Source organism: Neospora caninum, chromosome VI (assembly GCF_000208865.1).
Source record: "Neospora caninum Liverpool complete genome, chromosome VI".
NCBI classification, from domain to species: domain Eukaryota; phylum Apicomplexa; class Conoidasida; order Eucoccidiorida; family Sarcocystidae; genus Neospora; species Neospora caninum.
The window spans coordinates 3,137,653-3,157,084 of NC_018392.1; the positions used below are offsets into that span (position 1 = coordinate 3,137,653).

At 55.1% G+C, this 19,432-nt stretch overlaps 2 protein-coding genes across 2 annotated transcripts; both read left to right on the forward strand.

Moving 5' to 3' along the window:
- Positions 1-1,233: 1,233 nt before the first annotated feature.
- NCLIV_019200 (Eukaryotic translation initiation factor 5,related) lies at positions 1,234-4,339 on the forward strand (the record flags this gene model as incomplete). Its single annotated transcript, XM_003882114.1, has 5 exons — positions 1,234-1,255; positions 1,681-1,933; positions 2,280-2,641; positions 3,083-3,342; positions 3,995-4,339. The coding sequence occupies 5 exons, from the start codon at positions 1,234-1,236 to the stop codon at positions 4,337-4,339; spliced, it is 1,242 nt and encodes a 413-aa protein (XP_003882163.1).
- A 6,126-nt stretch (positions 4,340-10,465) lies between these two features.
- Positions 10,466-16,635, forward strand: NCLIV_019210 (conserved hypothetical protein; the record flags this gene model as incomplete). The annotated part of the gene is made up of 6 exons (XM_003882115.1): positions 10,466-12,853; positions 13,532-13,638; positions 14,094-14,168; positions 14,399-14,548; positions 15,012-15,093; positions 15,589-16,635. The coding sequence occupies 6 exons, from the start codon at positions 10,466-10,468 to the stop codon at positions 16,633-16,635; spliced, it is 3,849 nt and encodes a 1,282-aa protein (XP_003882164.1).
- Positions 16,636-19,432: the final 2,797 nt, after the last annotated feature.

Genomic DNA, 19,432 nt, shown 5'->3' on the forward strand with positions numbered 1-19,432 from the left:
CGGCTCCAGCGGCCTCCCTTCGTCCACCTTCCCTTCTACATCTGTCGTCTCTCGGGCTGTCGTGCGCATCCCTTGAGGCAAAAACGGAGGCTCGACTTTGCGCGGACTCACACGAAAGCGCGCAGAGAGGGGGGAAACCCGCGTGCGTGGAGAGTCCGACCAGAGGGAAATGAGAGCCGCGAGGGTGGCGATTGTTTTCGTATACAGCGGAGAGAGGCGCAGGACCGGCTGCGGTGTTATTTCATTTTTTCTCACTTTGGCAGAATTGTGACGTTTTCTCAACCTCGCGTTTTACAGACGCTTGTCCGTCGCTCTCTGACAGCCTCCGGAGCGTGCTTCGCGAGCTGTCCCCATTTCGATTTTCGTGGTTCTTCCGAGTCAAAAAGACAGCGTTGGTGGAAAACATCAGTCTCTCTCTTTGCGGCGAATTTCCGATTTCGACTCCGAAAGACTGGCCGAGTGCGTTTACGTGGCGCAATCTCGCGACTTCTTCCCATTTCGCGCGTCGTCGGAAGCCGAGTCGGTTGACCAGTCGGCGGTGCGTGAGGTTTTGCTTTTTTTCACGCTTTTTCGCCTGGCCTGGGTCGCTCGTGCTTTCCACTCGCGCGCTCTCTGCATGGCTTACTTCTGCAAGTTAAGCGCCGCTCCACCTCGAGAGTGGAGAGAATCGCTCGACTTTCTCACGTCTACGGCAATGTCTGAGCTTCGGGAGAACACGCCTGGCTGTAGTCTCAGTCTAGAGTGTTTAGAGTTTCACCGCGGGTTCGGCTCGAATCTCTCCACAGCCCACAGGAAACCGCACGTGTCGAGGACGCAGAGCTCGTCCCGGGTTTTTCGCGCCTCGCCTACGGAACTCCGGTCTTCCCGCTCCTCGTAAGCTTTCTGGCCGAAAATACTCCGCTCGCCTCTCTGGTCATCCGCGACGGTCTCCGCGTACAATATCCCCTTTGAACCATTTTCTGCTTCTTGCGGCTGTGGAAGCCTCGCGACACTGTTCAATGGACGCCCCTTGCATGTCCAGCTCGAAACCACGCGCAACGACTCTCTCCTCGCCTGTTTTTCTTGAGAACGAAAGCTAAAAACGTCGACGGATCCCCTACCGAAGCGGGTATTCGCAACAAGGCTTCTCAACCCTTGTTCCACTGCGGCATAAAAACGAAGCACGCGCGGTCTCGGCGTCTCCCAGACCTGTGAACAAAAACTCCCTGTGATCCACTTCCATTCCTCGTCAGAATGGCGCTCGTAAACATTCCGCGTAAGTCCGAAAAACGGTTGATGTCGAGGAAACTTGTTTCGCTGGAAGACCAAAACATGAAGCTCTCGCCCCACCAACTCGTTACTCAAAAACCGCGAGGGGGGATGCGGCCGCAAAGGTTCTCAGAGGCACAGAAAGGTACCTCGGTCGACCGCGGAAACCTCTCTCAAGGGACACAAAGCTTCGTGGATATCGATATCTGCGAAGTCTTCACCTCTCAAGCCGCTCGTTTTGCCTCGTTTTTCTTCCACGTGTATGCGTATATATATATATATATATATATATGTATATATATATATATGCATAGATGTAGGGAGATGTAGATGTACACTTTGGTGGAGTTCTTTGCGGGAGTTTGTGGACCTCGCGTCTCTTTCTTGATCTTGTGACGGAGTTTTGAGACTTTCTCCGTTTCTCTGCCGCAGGCGATCGGGACGACCCGAACTACCGATACAAAATGCCCAAGTTGGTGTCCAAAATCGAAGGTCGAGGAAACGGCATCAAAACCAACATTTTCAACATGGGAGAAATCGCCAGGGCCTTGAAACGCCCTCCCATGTACCCCACGAAATTCTTCGGTTGCGAGCTTGGAGCCATGGCCAAGTTCGAGGAGGCCGAAGAAAAGGCTCTCGTCAACGGCGCCCACAAAGAGTCTGACCTCGTCAACATTCTGGACAAGTGAGACACAGGAATCGCGATATTCCTGATTTCGCGCCTCCATATGCATAAACGTGTCCACATGTGCATATAGATATATTGCGTTGGATGTCCCAATGCGTGTACATAGGCAGCTGTGCCTGTTCAACCTTTTAACACAGAGCTCCTCTCGCTCTTTTTCCAGAAAACAGTGTGCATACGTGGACGCACCATTGCCATAAGGCCTCCAGAGGCTCTGCACATCTATAGCTGGTGAATAAAACTTCAGCTGCAGGATTTTTTCGTGTCCCGGAGTTGTCTCTTGATTTCTCGTTTTCTGTGCGAGTGTTGCTTTTTTCGCGTTTTTTGCGGCGGTTCCTGTTCTCAGGTTCATTCAGATGTACGTCCTGTGCCCGGGGTGCGAGTTGCCAGAGATCGATTTGATTGTGAAGAAGGGACTGCTCACCTGCAAATGCAACGCCTGCGGCTACCAAGGCTCGTTGGACAACGTCCACAAGGCAGCGACGTACATGGTCAGGAACCCGCCTGACGCGGGTTCTTCCACGATGGGGAAGAAGAAGAAATCCAAGGAAGAGCGCCGCTCAGAGAAGCAGGAGAAGCTTGCGAAGGACGGGAAGGAAAAGAAGGAAAAGAAGAAGAAGAGAACTGACGACGACGAGGAATCCGGAGACGACGACGCCCACAACGGCAAGCACGACGGGTCCGGCGACGCCACTCCGACCCACGACGGTACGGGAAAGCCAGTGCCACTGTGGGGAGAAGAGGAAACAGAGAAAAGGCTGAAAAGGAGAAGAAGAGGGGAAAAGCAAGAGGGAATCGGAGGGGCGACAATCGGCAGAGGGTCTCAGAAGGAAAAGGGACGACGGCTAGAGAGAGTAGACCATCCTGTCTCAGAGCGTATCACGCGGAGGACGATGGTACGGATCCTACTAGCGTCTGAGGACCTGTTTCCTCTCTCTGTAAGAGAGGCGTTTTTGGCGTGTATCTAGTCCGTTTTTTTGTTGTTCCCTGCCTGTCCAGGCGGCCTGTGACGGGTTCTTCTCATTTCGGGGAGGTGAGAGAATCGCCAGTCGCTTTCTCCGGTTTTTTTCTCTCGCCCGTGTGTGTCTCCTTTGCGGTATGTCCGTTGTCTCTCACGGCGCTCTGCGCGGTGCGCTTCACTCCTTGCAGCAGAGACGGATAGCTGGGACGACGAGAAGACCGAGAAAGAGAAGAAGAAGGAGAAAAAGAAGAAGGACAAGAAGAAGTCCAGCACACTGGACTCAGAAAAGAAGCTGATGCACAAGGAAGCCCTCGTGTTTGACAGCCCCGAGCTGAAAGATGTGATCGAGCGCCTGAGGAATGTCGTCACACGCAGCGAGACAGTCGACCTCGCGTCATTCTTCCACGAGATGCGAATGCTGCAAGTTTCCCAGGATTTCGATTCCAAGGTAGGAGACCGGAAAGCGCCAAGGCGCATTCCAGGCTGCATGCATTCAGCCCCAGATGGCTTTTTGCCGAGTCCACACGGGACAGAGACCTGGCTGCAGCGCGGTGGAGAGGAGACAGACTCGGGGGGGGTGGCGTTTTCATCGAGGCCGGGAGTTTGACTCGACGGCAGGGACGGAAGTTTCGAAAGACACAGTTTGTGCCGAGAGAGGAGCATTTTGTTTCGATCAAAGCTGGAACAAAGTTTCGTCGAAACGGGTGCGTAGGGTCGTCGGTGTGTGAAGAAGGCGGAGTGAAATTCACAGATGGAACTGGCAACATGCATGCGCACGCGAACAAGGAAGAGGATGTGGAGGATGAGTGTCTCGCACTGGGCAGAGGAAAGAAAGGTTTCTTTCTCCACGCCAGGGCGTGTGTCTCTTCTGTGTGTCAGCCTGGTGCCTCATGCTTTTCTGCCGCGTGTCGTCGGCACGATGAAGCCGGGAAGGTGATCAGGCTCACACGTGTAGCTCGCAAGCGCGCTCCCGGTTGTCCATATCTCGATCTTTTTAGTTCCAACGTGGATACAAACATTAAGCTACATATATGTATACATGTGTCTGTGTGGTCGGTGGGCAACATTGTGTTTTTGTCTTGTGTGTGGAGTCTTTTCAGTGTCGTGTCTACGTGACGGTGGCAGCCATTTTCAACGACGACATGACTCCGACGTCTCTGGAAGAGCGGATGCCGTACATTTTGAAGGTTCTGGACACTTCTGTCTCCGCGAGCGACGTTTTGGACGCCTTTGGCTTTTACTGCCAAGAGAAGGGCGGTGCGGCGATGGCCAGCTTCCCGTACTGTCTCCAAAAGCTGTACAACGCAGAAGCGCTCGAGGCGGAAGACATCCTCAAGTACTACTCGGAAGACAAGGAGGATCCCGTCTTCACAGCCTGCAAGAAACAGGCGGAGCCTTTCCTCCACTGGCTCGCCGAGGACGAAGAATCCAGCGAAGAAGACTGAACGCAGGGCTGCATGCGCGGTGGGCTGCATGCGCGTCGGTCCAAGGAGACTTGGCAGGAAGGGGCGAGCCGACAGCACGGGGAGTAGTGCGCAAAGGACAAGTGAAGCAGAGATGGAGGAAAGGCCCTCGGGAGAAGCGACTCGAATCAGAAGAAGAGGAAAGGCTCGGGTTTGTAGCCGGCTTGGCCCCGGGCTAGGCGCAGGCGGTTCGGTGTACCACTCGTTTGTATGTTCCGAGAGAGCTTTGAAGGCGTTCTGAGCTAGAAACTCGAGGCTGTGTGCGGAGCGTATTCTGGAAGACGAGCGTCGGACACGTCGACGCTGTGGCGTCGCGCGTCGGCTGTCTTCCTGTGGTCGTCGGGAACTTGATTCGCCTCGCACACTGTATCCCAGAGCCTTTGTGTTTTCCGACCGCGAGGAATGTGCACCCCGGACGCGCGTCACGGAAGGGCGTGTATGTGGAGCAACAAGATACACAGGGCGATTGCATAGACGAAAAAGCTCGAGGTTGGGGACAGGTGGCAAGCGTGGAGGAGCTCCAGGATGTGTGCCGTCGACGCCAGCGTTTTCGAGAGTTTTATAAAAATAGAAAGACAAGACCAACGGTGCGGGATAATGCTGAGCTCTGAGAGGGGAGCACAAGCGCGTTGTTCTTCACAGACTCTTGTGAAGATGCGAGGAGAGAAGAGAGGTGAAAGGTGGGAGAGAAATGGGGAGAGGGAAGTGATGGTTCTCAGAGGTGGCCAAGAGGCGGTACGCTTTCCTGTTGCCCGAGAGGACGACTCGCAGGTGTATGTCTGGGAGAACGATGAGAAGGAGAGGCATCTTTTTTGTCCTGTCCAGGAGGGCAGGGAGGTTGCTTCGTCTCATTTTGCCTTCTCCCCTGTATAGTTCCCTTCTCTCTTCGCAGGACTTTGTGATGCCTTCCTCGGGACATAAAGACTCAGAGGGAGGGACGCGGAGACGAAGGAAGTCCGTTTCAGGTGGTTTTCGCGGAAACATCAAGGGAAGCGCAAGATTCGCCTTTCCATGCGAAGTTCGTTTTGTGATGACACGTGTTGGGTTGGTACGTGTATGTCTAACGTACGGCTTCTGGGGACCACGTCGTGTGTCTGTTTTGGCTGTTAAACTCACGTGCGAGACAACGCGTGCCGAGTGAAAAAGGTCCATTCTTTGTCGCAACTTACCGTGTGCGAGACTTTTAGTGCTGTTGGTCTGAGAGGCGCGTTCGCTCACTGCGGTACGGTCACCTCGCGTGTGCTTCCTGAGGTGGACGTACACCTCAATGAGGCAGATCCTCTTTTTCTGTTTCCCGCCTAACACCGTGTTGTCTTTCCCCTCGGCCTGTATCGCGAAGGTGCAAGATCTCTTTTGGCAATGCATGCTCTTTGTTCCTTCTCTCGGCTTGAATAGGTTCTTCCGTTGTTCGCAGTCTTTCCGTGACGTTTTTGCGTATGCGGAGTAGTGGAACTGAGTTCCGCGCGTATCGCTAGCGGGGGTCCAGCCTCTGCGCGTTCTTCATACGTTTCTTCGAGAAAAACACGACAAAGTCGAGTCATCATCAAACTCCGCTCGTTTTCCCCTAGCTTCTGTAACCAAGCTACAGTTGTGAAGTAGATTCTCCCGCGACACCCCCTGCCCTTTGCGCTTTGCGTCAGGTGGACGCGTCACTCGGTCGCAACAAATTCCAGTGCAGACCTGTCACGGACATTCGCGTACGTTGGATCGACGCACACACCCGCCACGTCGACTGTTTTTAACGGAAAGGGCGAAGGAAAAAAGGCGACGCCAGGCGTGACTAGGCCATACGAATACCCTTGGGAAGGTTCGAGTTTTAGCACCGAAGCGATCGGTCACAAACTGGGCGCCGTTTGCTGTCTGCCCGTTCGATGAACAGATCGAACATGTGTTTTCTCCTGTAAATTCCAAAGAAAAACGGTGTGGCCTTGCGTATGTGTCTTCACCCGCCGAAGTGCAGACGGGGGGAACGAAGTTAGATGAGGTGGCGACTTTCTCCCCCTAGTTGTCTTTTCATTTCTCCATCTCGTCTGAAACAGCTTGGGAGTGCAGCTAGTGCATTTGCCACGGATTCTTGAGCCACGACGACGCTCCTGCAAAAAAATCCCGGCAACTTTACAACATCTCAGAGGATCTGGCAGCGCCAGGAAACCAGTGCGGCCGAGAAGGGGAAAACAAGGGCAGGTAGTCACAAGCGTTCCTCATTCACGGCATCAGACGTCCCTTCACACAAGTTCCCTTGTTTGCACGTAACGTGCTCACCTTCCGAGCTCGGCAGTGAAACCAGATACAAGCTGCGCAAACAGAAGGTTGAATCATGTGCTTCCCTGCAGGCTGTGCTGAGAAGCCCTATGAATGTTCCAATCTAGAATAACAAGCTGTGGCCTTCTGACCTCAGTAGGGTGAAACGGTTCCGGGTACAGCCCCCCCCCCCCCCTAAATTCTTTCTGGCACTTGGCAGTTTTCAAAAAAAGCGCTAGTCGCTTCCTTTGTCTTGCGAGAGCTTCTATGAGCCAAAATAGAGTTTCTATCTGGTGGTACGGGACTTAGCGCGGTGTTGCTGGCAAGAGCGGGCTGGAGATGGCATTGCAAAACTCAACGGTTTCCCAGCGAAGTCAGCAGCAGCCAAACATCGAGCATGCTGCCCTGCTGACTGGACGCTGAACCTACTTTGAGGACGTCACAACCTCACATCCGCCCGGCGGCGAACAGGAACTTCTCTATCGGCTTCCCGGAACTGTGTACCCAGGAAAACGTGCCACGTGGAAACCAACGAATACTACTTTTGTCAACCCGACAAGCCCTCTTTCTTGAAAGTTAAGTTGCGCATATGGTGTAGGAATATCCCAACTGTGTCGTTCGCATCACGTTGCCTTCTGAGCTTGAGTCGCGGGAAGTCAGCAACGGTGCGGGCGTACCGAAACAGAAGCCCCAGAGGAAAGATATGCAAAAGTAGCTGCAAGGCAAATCCATATATACATATATATATATATATGCGTTTGCGAAATCGGAGGATGCCGAAGCATATAACCGCAACTGTGTGCAGGCGGAACGGCATTACCGAGCAACGCCTAACCCAGACATCCTACGCACACACGAGTGTGTGCTCTCTGTTTTTTTTAGAGTAGACGACGGGGGATGGTTGTTTCTTCTCGTCCATTAAAGAATCCCGGCAGCTGTCTGGAGTTTTCATGTCTTCACGCCGACTTGGCAGAGGTTGAAATCAAATAGAGAGAGGAACTCTTAGTGTTCTATGGCCGCTCGCCTACACTGCTAGGTGGTCACAACAACAGCTGGCTGTTCCCCGGGTGATTTCTGGCTGTAAAAGAAAATAGTGAAGGGGGCTTCCATGCGTGTTTTCTATGGAACTGAGTCCCCAAATGATTGTAGGTCACAGACACACACACAAAATGTTCGCACTGCGCAGCGGCGCATCTGACTGCATACGTGTGTGGCCGTGGACGAGGTCGACTCGGCTGACGCGTCGCGTGCACGGGGCGTTGGAGAGAAAACACGGGGAGTGTTCCTTTTTACGTGGAGCCAGGTGTCCAAGTCATGGCTTGGTTCCTGGCAAAAAAACGTTTGCTTTATGGTAAGGGTGTCGCCAAAGCAGTCGAAGCTTTTGGAAGAAGAAGTTCCGCATCCGAAAGATTTTGAGAAGAAACTGCAGAGAAAAGCCGCTGATGACCGGTTCAAAAGAACGCGGCGACGGGGCCGGTCCCGCGCACGCTGCCCCCACAAACAACACGAGCAGCAAATATCGACGTTCGATAGCGGGCAAACGCGCTGTCGACTTTGCCTTAGCCTTCTTTTTCCTCGCCAGAAAGGCTCGTCGCCTCGGTGTTTCCCCTCAAATTTTAAATGGACGGGGAGGGTTCTTTGGTGAACACAGCAGCCTGGCTGCAAGAGTCACCCCGCAGCTACCTTTCGTGGCAACCCAGGTCGAGTCGAGTGCGCTACCTGGACTGGGCCACAGGGAGAAGCCAGCTAGTTTGTTCTTGTGTTCGCCGTCTCGAGCCGTCTTCTCGCGAAAGGAGCGACAGACGGACCAAAGAACCTGATACAATTCAAACAAATGCAGTAGAGAATGTGGCCCTGTTTTCTTTGTCATGAGAAGCCGTTTCCTAGGTTTTATTTTTTGTCCTGCCACGCATTTGATCTGCGGCTAGGCACGGAGGATGTTTTGGAAGCAAGGGCGCATTGATCGCATGAAGGTTTTACCGCAGACCGTCCGCTATCATTCTTCAGTTTTCTGTGCCTTTCGAGACTCGACTTGAGTTCACTTGTTAGAGCGAGAAGCCTCTTTCGTGGGTGTACGTACACCGGGGACAGACCCCAATAGCGAGCCCGCGCGAGGCGCGATACGAGAAACGCTTCAAGGTTTGAGAAGAGGCGCCCCTGGGCAGATTATACTTATGTTTGTTTGCATCACTCTTCCGCCTTTGTCGCTCCCCTGGCTCCAGCATTTTCGCGAACACTGCAGTCTCCATATCGCAGCACCAGCAGCACGGACGAACACACACCCATCGCCGTATAGCCGCCAGACGGTCCCCCCTTCTGTGCGTTCAACGCTTCCCCAAACGAAACGGGACAGAAAGGAAGCGCCGACATCTGCGTATCTTCCTTCCTCATTCACTGCCACTACAAAACCAATCAACCGTTTCTTTCCTCGTTCCAGCAACACCGTCGCCCCCAGGGAGTGCCTTCAGAGCACCTTTGTCAGGTCTCTCGGATTCGCCGGGGAATTCCGTCCATCACGATGAGCCCGGATGGTCACAAGTTTCAGTAAAGTTTCAGTTCAATGGTCAGCGAACTCTAAGCGAGGGAGACGCCATCTTTGTCTTTGACGGGCTCGCAGAGGCCAACTCGCGTCCGCCGTTCCCTCAACGCACCACTCCCCCACCTTCCCAGTCCAACCGCCTCCCGTAGTTCCAAACAAATTTTTGCACACCGATCGCGCATCTAAACGCACTTGCGTGTGTGCATATTCACAGACGTGCCTACATGCATAGCTGGCGTTCAGGCTTAAAGCAATCATGCTCCTCGATACTGCGGCACGGGAACTGCTGTTGCGGTCGTGTTTGCATATATTCGTGCAGAAATAGCGGGCACGGCCTCACAGTGGTGTCACAGTTTGCCCATCCAACAACTCCCGTGGTACGCCTCGAACGAGGTGATGCGCAGCTGCGTGTGGTTTTCAGGGACTCACTGTTGCTCGTCGGTTTTATCTTCCTGGATCGTGCGCCTAAACGCTCGCGGAGGTCGACTTGTTTCCTCGAAGTATACAGAGCACCCGAGTTTGGACCCGACCAGGAAGCCCGCTCCTCGTTGAGGAGCTGTGCGCGTCTTTCGTCGGGGATCCAAACTGACAAGAAAGCCCCGGTGCGTTTGATTTCTTCAACGCAATCACCCCCCTTTTCCTGTTTTCCAGACAAACAATTTTTTTCTGCACGGGGTCGTGTCTCGAAAACTCGCGCTGTGTGCAGCACTCTCTGGCAGAGACATCTGGGCTTTCCACCTTTGGTCTATCGCAAGGTCTTGACTGAGAGACAGTCAGTGGTTCTTCGCTCTCCTCGCGATCGGTTTTCCTACCCGTTCCGATCACCTAACAAGGACATTTGAGGTGCTCTCACCTCGGTGCAAAACAGGTTTTCTTTCCTTTCTCCTTGCGGATCGGCTGGATTTGAAGCGCGAACGAGCACGTAGCCGACTCCTCGCTACAGATTCTCGAGAAGAGCAATCGGGACACAGGCAACTTCCTACGTGCCTTTCTCCCCCTTTTCCTCCTTTCTGGTAAAACACCTTCCGCTCCTTATCCTTCGCCGTCCCGCATCGTCGTCTGTATCTTCCTTTTCGTCAGCTAGAACCCGTTTTCCTGTCTGTCCTCGTCTCCCTTTCTGGCTTTTTCCTCACCTCGTTGTGTATCCGGCCCGCTGTCTATTGTTTATCTCCCCCTTCTTTTTTGTTGGTTCCGCGGCATCTCCACTCTATGCCCTGCTTTGCGGCCGCCGTCTTCCCCAGATTCAAAACCCGAGGCTAACCCGTGCATGTGATACAAAAAAACAGCAAGACAGTTTCCGCGAGGGTCCAAAGAAGTACAGTTTCGAAATGAGGACTGCATCCCACGTCGACGGCTTCCCTCCCGGCTCTCTTCTTCGACCGAAGCGTCAGACGGCCCCGCTTAGGCGAGGGCTCGAAGCGGACGCTGACCTCAGGAAGTCAAAGGAGCTGCACAGTGTCCGGCTGTCCGCCCCGGCGAGCGGCAAGAAGACGAATCGACGCTACGCTGTGAGACGGGAAGAAGCGAAGCACGCCGAACTGGTTGCTTTGCCTTCATCTTCCGAACTTCCCCGACCTCTGGCTTTCACGTTTGCATTTCCTTCCCGGTCCTCTTCCTCCGCTTCAGAGTGCAGTTCTGAGGGAACTCGGGCGACCGTTTCGTCTCTCGGGAAGAGAAAAAAGACCGGAGGCAGCTGTTCGCGTGCCTCGACCTGTCGACTCGTCAAAGTGAATAAGCTGCAGAGCGTCCCGCCCGTTGAAGCCTTCGCGAGCTCCCGTTTCCGGGACTGGATTGTTCCGCAGAAAAATCCCAAGACGAAGGTCGGAGTCGCCACGCGCATTCTTTGGGGCCGGTTGCCTCCCCAGACAGATGCCGAGCGACGGGGCGCCCTTGCATGCGCCGACGCGTCTTCTCTGCACACCGGTGTGTTTCCTGGGTCGTTCTCTCGCTCGGCCCTCCCTTCTCTCTCTCCGGCTTCTTCTTCTTCCCTTTCCGCGGTTTCCGCTTCGCCTGCAGCGCGGCCCTCGGCGCCTAAGAGTTTTCTCGATGTGCCGGCACAGGGCGAAGAACTGGATCGAGGCGAATCCGCCGCGAAGACGGCAAACCCGGAAGAAGGAGACGCAGCGAAGCTGCAAGAAGCCGAGGGGGGAAGTGGGGAAGTGACGGACAGCAAAACGGACAACGCAGAGGCGGAGCAAGAGGAAGAGGAGAAGACGGCGAGCAAGGAGAGGGACGAAGACACTCCCGAAGGAAAGAGTGGAGATCTGCAAACGGGGAAACGTTCAGGGGGGGTGGATGCGTCCCAGAGGAAGCGCATCGTCACGGGGACTACGGGTCGGAAGCCCGCTGCATTCAAGACGCCTAGGGCACCCCAGGGGCTGTCCCTTTTTTCGTCGCAGTCCCCTACGGCGGCGGGCTCTCCTAGACCTCTTGTCTTTTCCCCAGAGAGGCTGGCATTTCTGTCTCCCAGAGCGGACGCCGGAAAAGGGACGCAAGAGGTGGGAGCCAGGGCAAACTTGCCAAGCCGCGCAGGTTTCCGTGTGCTGAGGAATTCGTTAGGGCAGATGCCGTTGCCCCCGCGCAGGCTCCTCGCCACGAAAGCGAACGGCTTACCTCGCTCTTGCCTTCAGTTGCTGCATGCACGCGGCAAAAGGTTGGAAACCAAGGAAGTGCGACAGGGGACTGAAGTGAAGGAGGCGCACGCGACCGCCGGACGGCGAAACGTGAGACAGGGCACTCAAGCGGACCCGAAGGAAGACGACAAGAGAGAGGATGGAGACTGTGACCAGGACGAGGCCGAGAGAGAAGATGCTGAGGACCAAGGGCGAGCCTCAGGCGAGCCAGTCCCAGAAGAGCAGCGTCCCAAGCAAGGGCGAGAGGAAGTCGAGGGCGGCGAAGCGCCGGAAGAGCTCAGGAGAGCTCGACGAGGTGACGCCGAGGCCCCAGACGGCAGGGCGTCCGCCGCCTCACCTAGTGGACGCCGAGGCGCACGACGTGGAACTGACCAGCGTCGTTCGAACGCGCATGCAGCCAAGACACCCGAGACACTGCACTCGCCAGGCAGTGCTCTTCCCCATCGCGCGTCACGACGTCTACGGCAGGCGTCTCCTTCGCCGTCTTGCTTCCCTCGGTTCCTCTCTTCTTCCTCTGTCCCCGCCTCGCCTTCCGCCTCGCCGTCGTTCGCCTCTCGCGGCTTCGCCACGTGGCGAGAGAGCGGCCGGGGCGAGAGACTGGCGTCTTGCGGGCCTCTGGTGGAGACTGGGAAATGCGCGTCAACGACTGTGGCAGGTCTGCCCGATGCGGACGCAGTTTCTCGCTCCCAGCCTTCGCAGTGGCGTGGGGCTCGATCTCGGTGCGACGGGAGCCGTGCGCCGACTTGCCTGAGTGCGCGGCTGTCGATAAGACCCGACTTGCTGCTCGCCCCGGAAGCCGCTTCCTTGCGGTCCCGATCTGCAGCCAAAGCTGTGCCTCGCTCGCCGTGTTTTCCGTCTTCTCCGCTGTACTTCTTTTCGCCGCGCTTCGCGGAGAGCGGATCCCAGACCCGCGAGTGCTTCTTGACCCCCGCAGAGAGACGTCTGCTCCGGGGCAGTTCGGGAGGCGAGAAGGAAGGGCGAGGCGACGGAGACAGCAGACAAGACCGAGGGCGGAGAGACAGAACAGAGCGGAAACTCGCGCATCTCGACGAATCCCTATACTTCACGTTCAAATACACAAAGGTGAAAGTCGTGGAAAATAGAGGCAACGCGCGGGGAATCACGAGGGAGGAGAGAGCTGAGTTGTGAAGGCTACGAATCGTTCCCAGCGGTGGGGAGGAGTTAGGTTCTTTGGGCAGTCCTGAAAGAAACGAGAACAACTGTCATTGCACGCTGCGGACAAGCTTAGGAGGCAGAGCAAGACAGCAACGACGCGTAGCGGTCAGATGTTTTACGGCGGGGTTTGCCGCTCAGACGTGTGATGCTAAAAGAGAAAAAAGTGTATCGTGCGTCCTCGGACTCTACGTTTTCAAGCGGCTTCTTTTGGTTGGATGGGGGAAGGTGCACTGGGAGAGAGAACGCGCAGCAGCAGGCGTTTTCCAGTGGGGAGACGTGTGGAAGAGACGAGCTGACGGCTGTGATGGGGCGGGCTGGGCCGTTGTTCTGCAGGGGGGTGGGAGACACCTGTCTCGAGACAGCTACCAGAGCGAGGGAGAAAAGAGAAGACGAGAGACGGAGCGGGCGAGCACGTGAACTGCAAGGGCTCGCGAAGAGACATGTACACGCAGGGAAACGGGGTCTAAGGTGGGATCGAAACCCGCCGTTCTTCTGCAGAGAGGGCCCTGTTTGCAACGGGGAACGTGACTTATTCTGCGGCCTGTTCACTCGCGCTTTGACTGGTTTCTCTTTCGTCCTTGTCAGGTCGATGGGAAGCTTGCGCCTCTTGCGAATCGCCAGAAAGTCCTCGAGGCGCTCCACGTTCTCCACACGTTGTACGGCTCCGAGATTTGTCGGCACTTTGGCCTCAGGTAAGGCTGGGAAGGAAGTCGCTGTTCTCGCGAGAGACAGAGCTTCGCTCTCTTGTGCGGCTTCAGTCTTGCGGGGGGTCGTCTCCCGCCGTCAGCGCTTACAGACCTTCAGCGCGAAGGCAGCCACGGCGGTTGGAGAGTAAAAGCAGGCCGGAGTAGGGAAACAGGAAGGAAAGCCACCGCAGTCGAATTTTTCTCTTGCGCGAATTCACCTGGGGGTTTTTGCCGTCCAGCAATTTCGGTCGATTCGAGTTTTGAGACAAGTCGATGCCCCGAGGCCGCGATGCTGCTAACGCTTTGGTTCTCGAAAAAACCACACACAAAAATACGCGATGCGACATACCATAGAGAGACGAGTGTTTTCATCGGTAAGCTTCTGTGTGGACGCTCGGCGGAGAAAGCGAGAAAACGGCGACGTGCGACGTTTGGGTGTATCTGCGCACTTTCGACTGTAGGTACACCTTCCTTGCAGAGCACCACCCGACAGAGAAGAAGGCGGGCATCACAATGAAGAAGCCGATGCAGGCAAAGTAAGCCGGTGGAAAGGAGACGGCTGATAGAGAGGGCCTTCAAAGTCTCAGTTCTTTGTTCCCGTGGCCGGTGTTTGGCATTTTGCCGGCGGCACTGCTTGCGCGGTTATAGCCCTCTTCACGTTTGAACCTGTTCTTCAGTTTGGGTTCCCTCGGTTTTCCCCGCTCGTTCACTGTTCGGCTCTCTTGGCTTCCCCACGCTCACGCTCCTTTTCCGTTTCCGGGATCAGGCCTTTGAAGCCAGGCGACAGCCGCCCTGCGCTGGAACATCGGTCCCTGGCAACGATTCGACTTCGATTGAGGAAACGCGAAGATGTGGACGAACTCATCGCTCGCCCTACTCAGCTCGCCGTCTTCTTCCACGAACTCGCCCATCTTCGGTGAGAGATTCGCCTCCTGCCTCTTCGCCCTGTGATGTCTTCTCCTTCGCCACGTCTCATCTCCAGAGGTAGTCAGTGTGCGCCTGCTTCGCGGTTCAGCAGTTCAGCGTTTCTTTCCCGTGTCTGTTTCGGTTCAGCGAACAAACATTCCGAGAGATGCGCGCGTGTGGGGGGGCCAGCGGATGCCGACAGCGAGCGAGAGCAGAACGTTTTTTCACCCGTCTTTTCGGAAACTCTGATCTTTCGGTCCGTCCGAGACTCCTGTTCCTCGTGTGTTCTTGGCCGAAAAAAATCCGTTTCCACTTCAGGTCCAACCTCAGGTGAAGGTATCTAGTGGACTCTCCTAATTTCGTCGAGGCGGGGGGTCTTGCCCCACTGTCTACGCATGGCTGCTGTCCCAGAAGAGACAGACTTGGGTCGCGATCGTCAGCTTCGCATGTGTGCTGTCTTCTTTCTTCAACAGGCACATGAACCACGGGAAAGAGTTTGCTCGATTTCTTCGAGACATCTTCAGCTTCGCCGCCTCCCGCGGGTTTGTCGAGCCGGTAGGTGACTTGCATTTATCCCCCCCTTCGTCTCACGGCGTGGTTCGCAAAAAACTTAGAAACCGTCCCTCGTTTTGCGCGTGTCTTCTTCACCCCGTTCTTCCTTCTCTGTTTGCCTGCGTCTCCGTCCTATTTCTGCGCGGCGGATCGAGTGTTGCCTCTCTCCACTAAGGTAGCCACTTTCAGGTCGAGACGTCTGATGTTTGCAGTGAAGCGATTGAGAAAGAGAAACGGGTTCACCTGGGTACGGAAAAACGCGGAAGACGCCGAGGCGGTGTGGTTGCGGCTCGCAAAGAGACAGTGGCGTTTGAAGAGCAACTTGCCTGCTTTCGAAAATGACTTCTGGCTGTCTGGACACCCTAGCCTGCGACAAGCCGTACAAGGATTGATTATGTCCATCTGTGCATTTAAGTTGGTGCTCGGTTATGTATTTTGCATTCCTCCACGTTTGTGAGCGTTTTTTGTGGTTGGCGGTCTCCGCACCCCGGTCTGCAGGGAATGGCTAACGAGTTGCCGTCGCCGTGGAAATGGGAACGGGAAGTTTTCGACCGCGCGGGGAACCTGACGAACGAGGAGATTGACGCGCTCTTCGAGCAGGACGAGAAAGCCTTGGAAGCTGCACATCTCCCGTGCTGCGCCGAGGGCCGGCCCTCCTCTTTGCCTCCCGGTGATACGGCTTCTGCGGAACCTTCGGGAAGCCTCCCTCAGGATGGTCTCGGCACCTTCTTGACGGAATCGGATGAGACGCTGGCGGCGCGCGCACCGTCTTCTTTTCCTTCTTCTTCATCTTCTCCTTCTTCTCTTTCTTCGTCGTCTCCGTCTCCGGGGTCTCCGGCAGCTCCTCTGGTTGGCGACGCAGCGAGAAGGGAAGAGCAGTGTGTCCCTGGAGAGCCGTCTGGAGCCTGCGACAAAGTGGCGAAAAAGGCGAACCTCGGACCTGCCGGCCAAGACTGTTGCCAAGGGAACCGCTCGGGATGCGCGAGGCCTCGAGGCGATCTTTCAACGCACGAAAGGCGGGCACGATCCATGCGACCAGGACGGTTGTTGGCGTCTCCTGTGCGCAGCTCTGGCCAAGCCGAAAGGCGGGCAAATCCCACTCGCAGTTCAGAGGGCCTCGCGAGGCTCGATGCGGGTGCCGCTGGAGAGACAGAAGTCAGCTCTCGACGTTCAAGAACCGGAGGTCGGCACACGGAAGGAAGCGCACTGAGGCGCGTCGTGAACGCTCCCGCGGATGGGGGTACACGCCAGGTGCTCGGCAGACTCCGCGGAAACGCATATGAGCCCGCAGCGTCTCCTAGGCCTCTGCTATCTCATCGATCTCAGGAAAGGAGACTGAAGGACCGTGGAGGTTCCCCTCCTCTGTCTTCGCCTTCGACAGCCTGCTCGTCGGCCTGTCCTTCCCAGGCTGCCTCGTCCTTTGACTGTTCTTCGTGTCTTTCCTCGCCCCCCTCCGCTTCTGAGTCTTCTCCGCCGGAGTCTCAAGCGACAGGCTGCGCTCGGATGTTAGCCGAACAGGTCACAGGTGCGCTGGTGAGGCTCTAGAGGGATACCGAGGAAGAGACGCCTCGTCGCTGTCTTGTTCACACTTTTCTCGCTTCCACCAAATGTGGCGCTTTTGACGGGGGGAGGGAAGAGTGGGAGGATGTTCTCCAGCAGGCATCTCTTGTCGCGAAGTTTGGCGGCAGAACGAGATTGAGAATACCCACTCAGCCAGAACTACCCAAGAACAAAAAATATGCCTGGAAAAGGCCAGGGGTTGGAATTAGGGTGAAATCGGACAGTTGCGTTGCCGTCGAAACATCGCCGACAAACCACAAACAGCAGTCGAAGAGACAGGAAGGCGAAGGGACAACCTCGAAGCGAGTGTATCGGCTTTTGAGAATCCGAAAAACGCTCTGCGTTTCGATGGGGTAGGAGCCGGCCTCGCCAAGCAGGAAGGACGGCAAAACAATTGGGGGATGAAGCAACCGGGGATTTGTTTTTCGTTCTGGGGATGGGAACACAGTAACCGACAGTCGACAGCCATGGACACAGCGCTGTTGCTGAGGCCGCTTAAAGGAAACCCCTATATCGCAGGTCCCGAGCCGATCCGTCTCATCGCGTATTCGTCGCGCGTTGCGTCAGCGAAACATTTACGATGATTTTTCTTCCTGTGTCTCCTAGAAACGGTTCTCGAAAATGTTTTTCCGTCTCGTCTCCGGCTAAAGAAAACGAAAATCGGGGAGCGGTCGGCCGGGTTTTCACGTTTGACTGTCAGCATTCTTCGAGGGCGTTAAGCTATCTGAACGGGACTGCGGGTTCAGACCTTGAATCGCGATATTAGAAGACGGAGGTAAAGTGAGAGGGGCGACGGGGTGGGAGAGAAAAGACCTTTTTCCGTCTTCGTCTTACGTTGGGGGACGACACAGACTGTTGGCATGAGACGGAGATTAGACACGCGAGACTCTGGGCGGAGGGTGGAACGGTGAAAAAGAACGGGAAGACGAAGGAGTGCGTTTCTTTTGGGGCTGAGAAAATGAAGATCGTGCGTGCGTGGCGTTGCCGCAACGCTTCGAATGAAGCAGAGAGCAGCGCGTGCTCACGAAAATTGAAACTGTTTTCATTTTAACAAAGTTCTATTTTCGCTTGTCGCAGACGACAGTATAGAACGCTGCGAGACGGACCGGCTCTTGGTTCTCTCCCCGTTTTCTTGTATTCCTTCCGTCCCTTGATTACCGGTTTCTTTATTTTTCCTTTCATGATGCCAGCACCAGTAGGCTGGTGGAGCACTGTAAAGGTTGAGCCTCACGCGTACGTAGTTTGCCACAGGTTTGTACAAAACTAGGAATCCCATTTTATGATCTGTACGGGAGGGGAAATACCATACAGGAGAATCGACGCGCAACACAAAAACAGAAACGATATATGCATCTAGACCGGAGACATGAAGCCACGGCACAGAGAGAGGAAAGAATAAGTTACTGGACGGGAGTGAACGTAGCGCATTGGACTGGAACCACCTTCAGTGATACGTGCCCGGGGGAGCGAGGACCAAAACGTCCGAGAGAGGCGTTGTCTCCTGTGATGGAATCGATATCGAATCCTAGACCAGAACTCGAAAAAGGCTAGGCGGTGGCGTCTGAAGAGTAACGTGAGGCATAGCGAGACGGGGCGCACGCCAGAGACTGTTATAACGTTGATGAAAGAGAATAGCCTGAGGGCAGCAGGTACACAACTAGGCGGTGGGCCCAAAAAAAGCCGAGGGGAATGAGGGATTCTTAGTGGAAAGTAGAGAGAGTCGGATGCAGGAGTCAGACAATTTCAAAGAGCAGCGGGGAGGCAACACCAGTAGCCAGACGGGTTTTGAGGTGTCGAGAAACAAGCAGAGAGAGCGTGAAAGAGAACAGTGGGAAGAGTGCTGGCGAGAAGACGATGTTAATCTGAAGGAGTGACAAGGAACAAATGTGATAGCGAAAGCAAGAGACTGTGTGACAGCTAGGAACAGGAAATACTCTGAAGGTGGATTCGGAAAGGGAGGTCAACTGGTCGTGGTGCTTCGGTCCTTTAATCAGTTTACTGGACTGCTTCTCAGGAATACAAAGGTTCATTTGCCTTCAGCTTCGAACACTCCGCAGCTGCTCTTTGTACTAAAGGACGTCTAAAACGGAAAAAGGCTCGACCGACCGAACGCGTGTCCACTGATAAGAGAACGAGTCTATTTACCGTCAACTGCACAGCTTTGCCGCGACGAGACAATGATCGCGCGAGAGGCATCCAGTCGCCTGAAACGGCATTTTCCACTCCGGTCAAAATGCTTAAGCCACACGGCACGGAAGCACGCGTTTCGTTCAGCATCCTAGAACGAAGAAAGTGCACCGACACTGTCGCTATCTCTCGATCTCGCAACGAACAGAGGCGAACCCACAACTCAATGTAGAGGGTGCACAAAGAGGAAGAGGAGGCAGAGAGACAAGGTGGTTCGCCTCTCGACTACTGTCCGTTCCCCTCTGTCTACACATGATTTCCTTTCCGTTCCACGTCACCAAAACCGTAAACTTCCGTAAAGTCCCAGACTGGCGGCGGACCCCGTGTCTTCATGGATAAGGACATAGAATGGGTACTGACGGCACTGTCGGTGGAGGTTTTCGCCCGTTTCTCCTTTGTTTTCTCGCAGATGGAAAAATACGGCACTCCCAGCAGGTAAGACGGGGAATCGAGTCACAATGTGTCTCCAATATCTCGGCAAAGACAACGAGACACACCACAATAGACAAGAGAAGGAATTTTACCGGGGCCGTCTTCGCCGTGGAGAGATCAACGTGCCCTCTTTCTTCTGCCTTCCCCGTCTTTGCCATGTCTG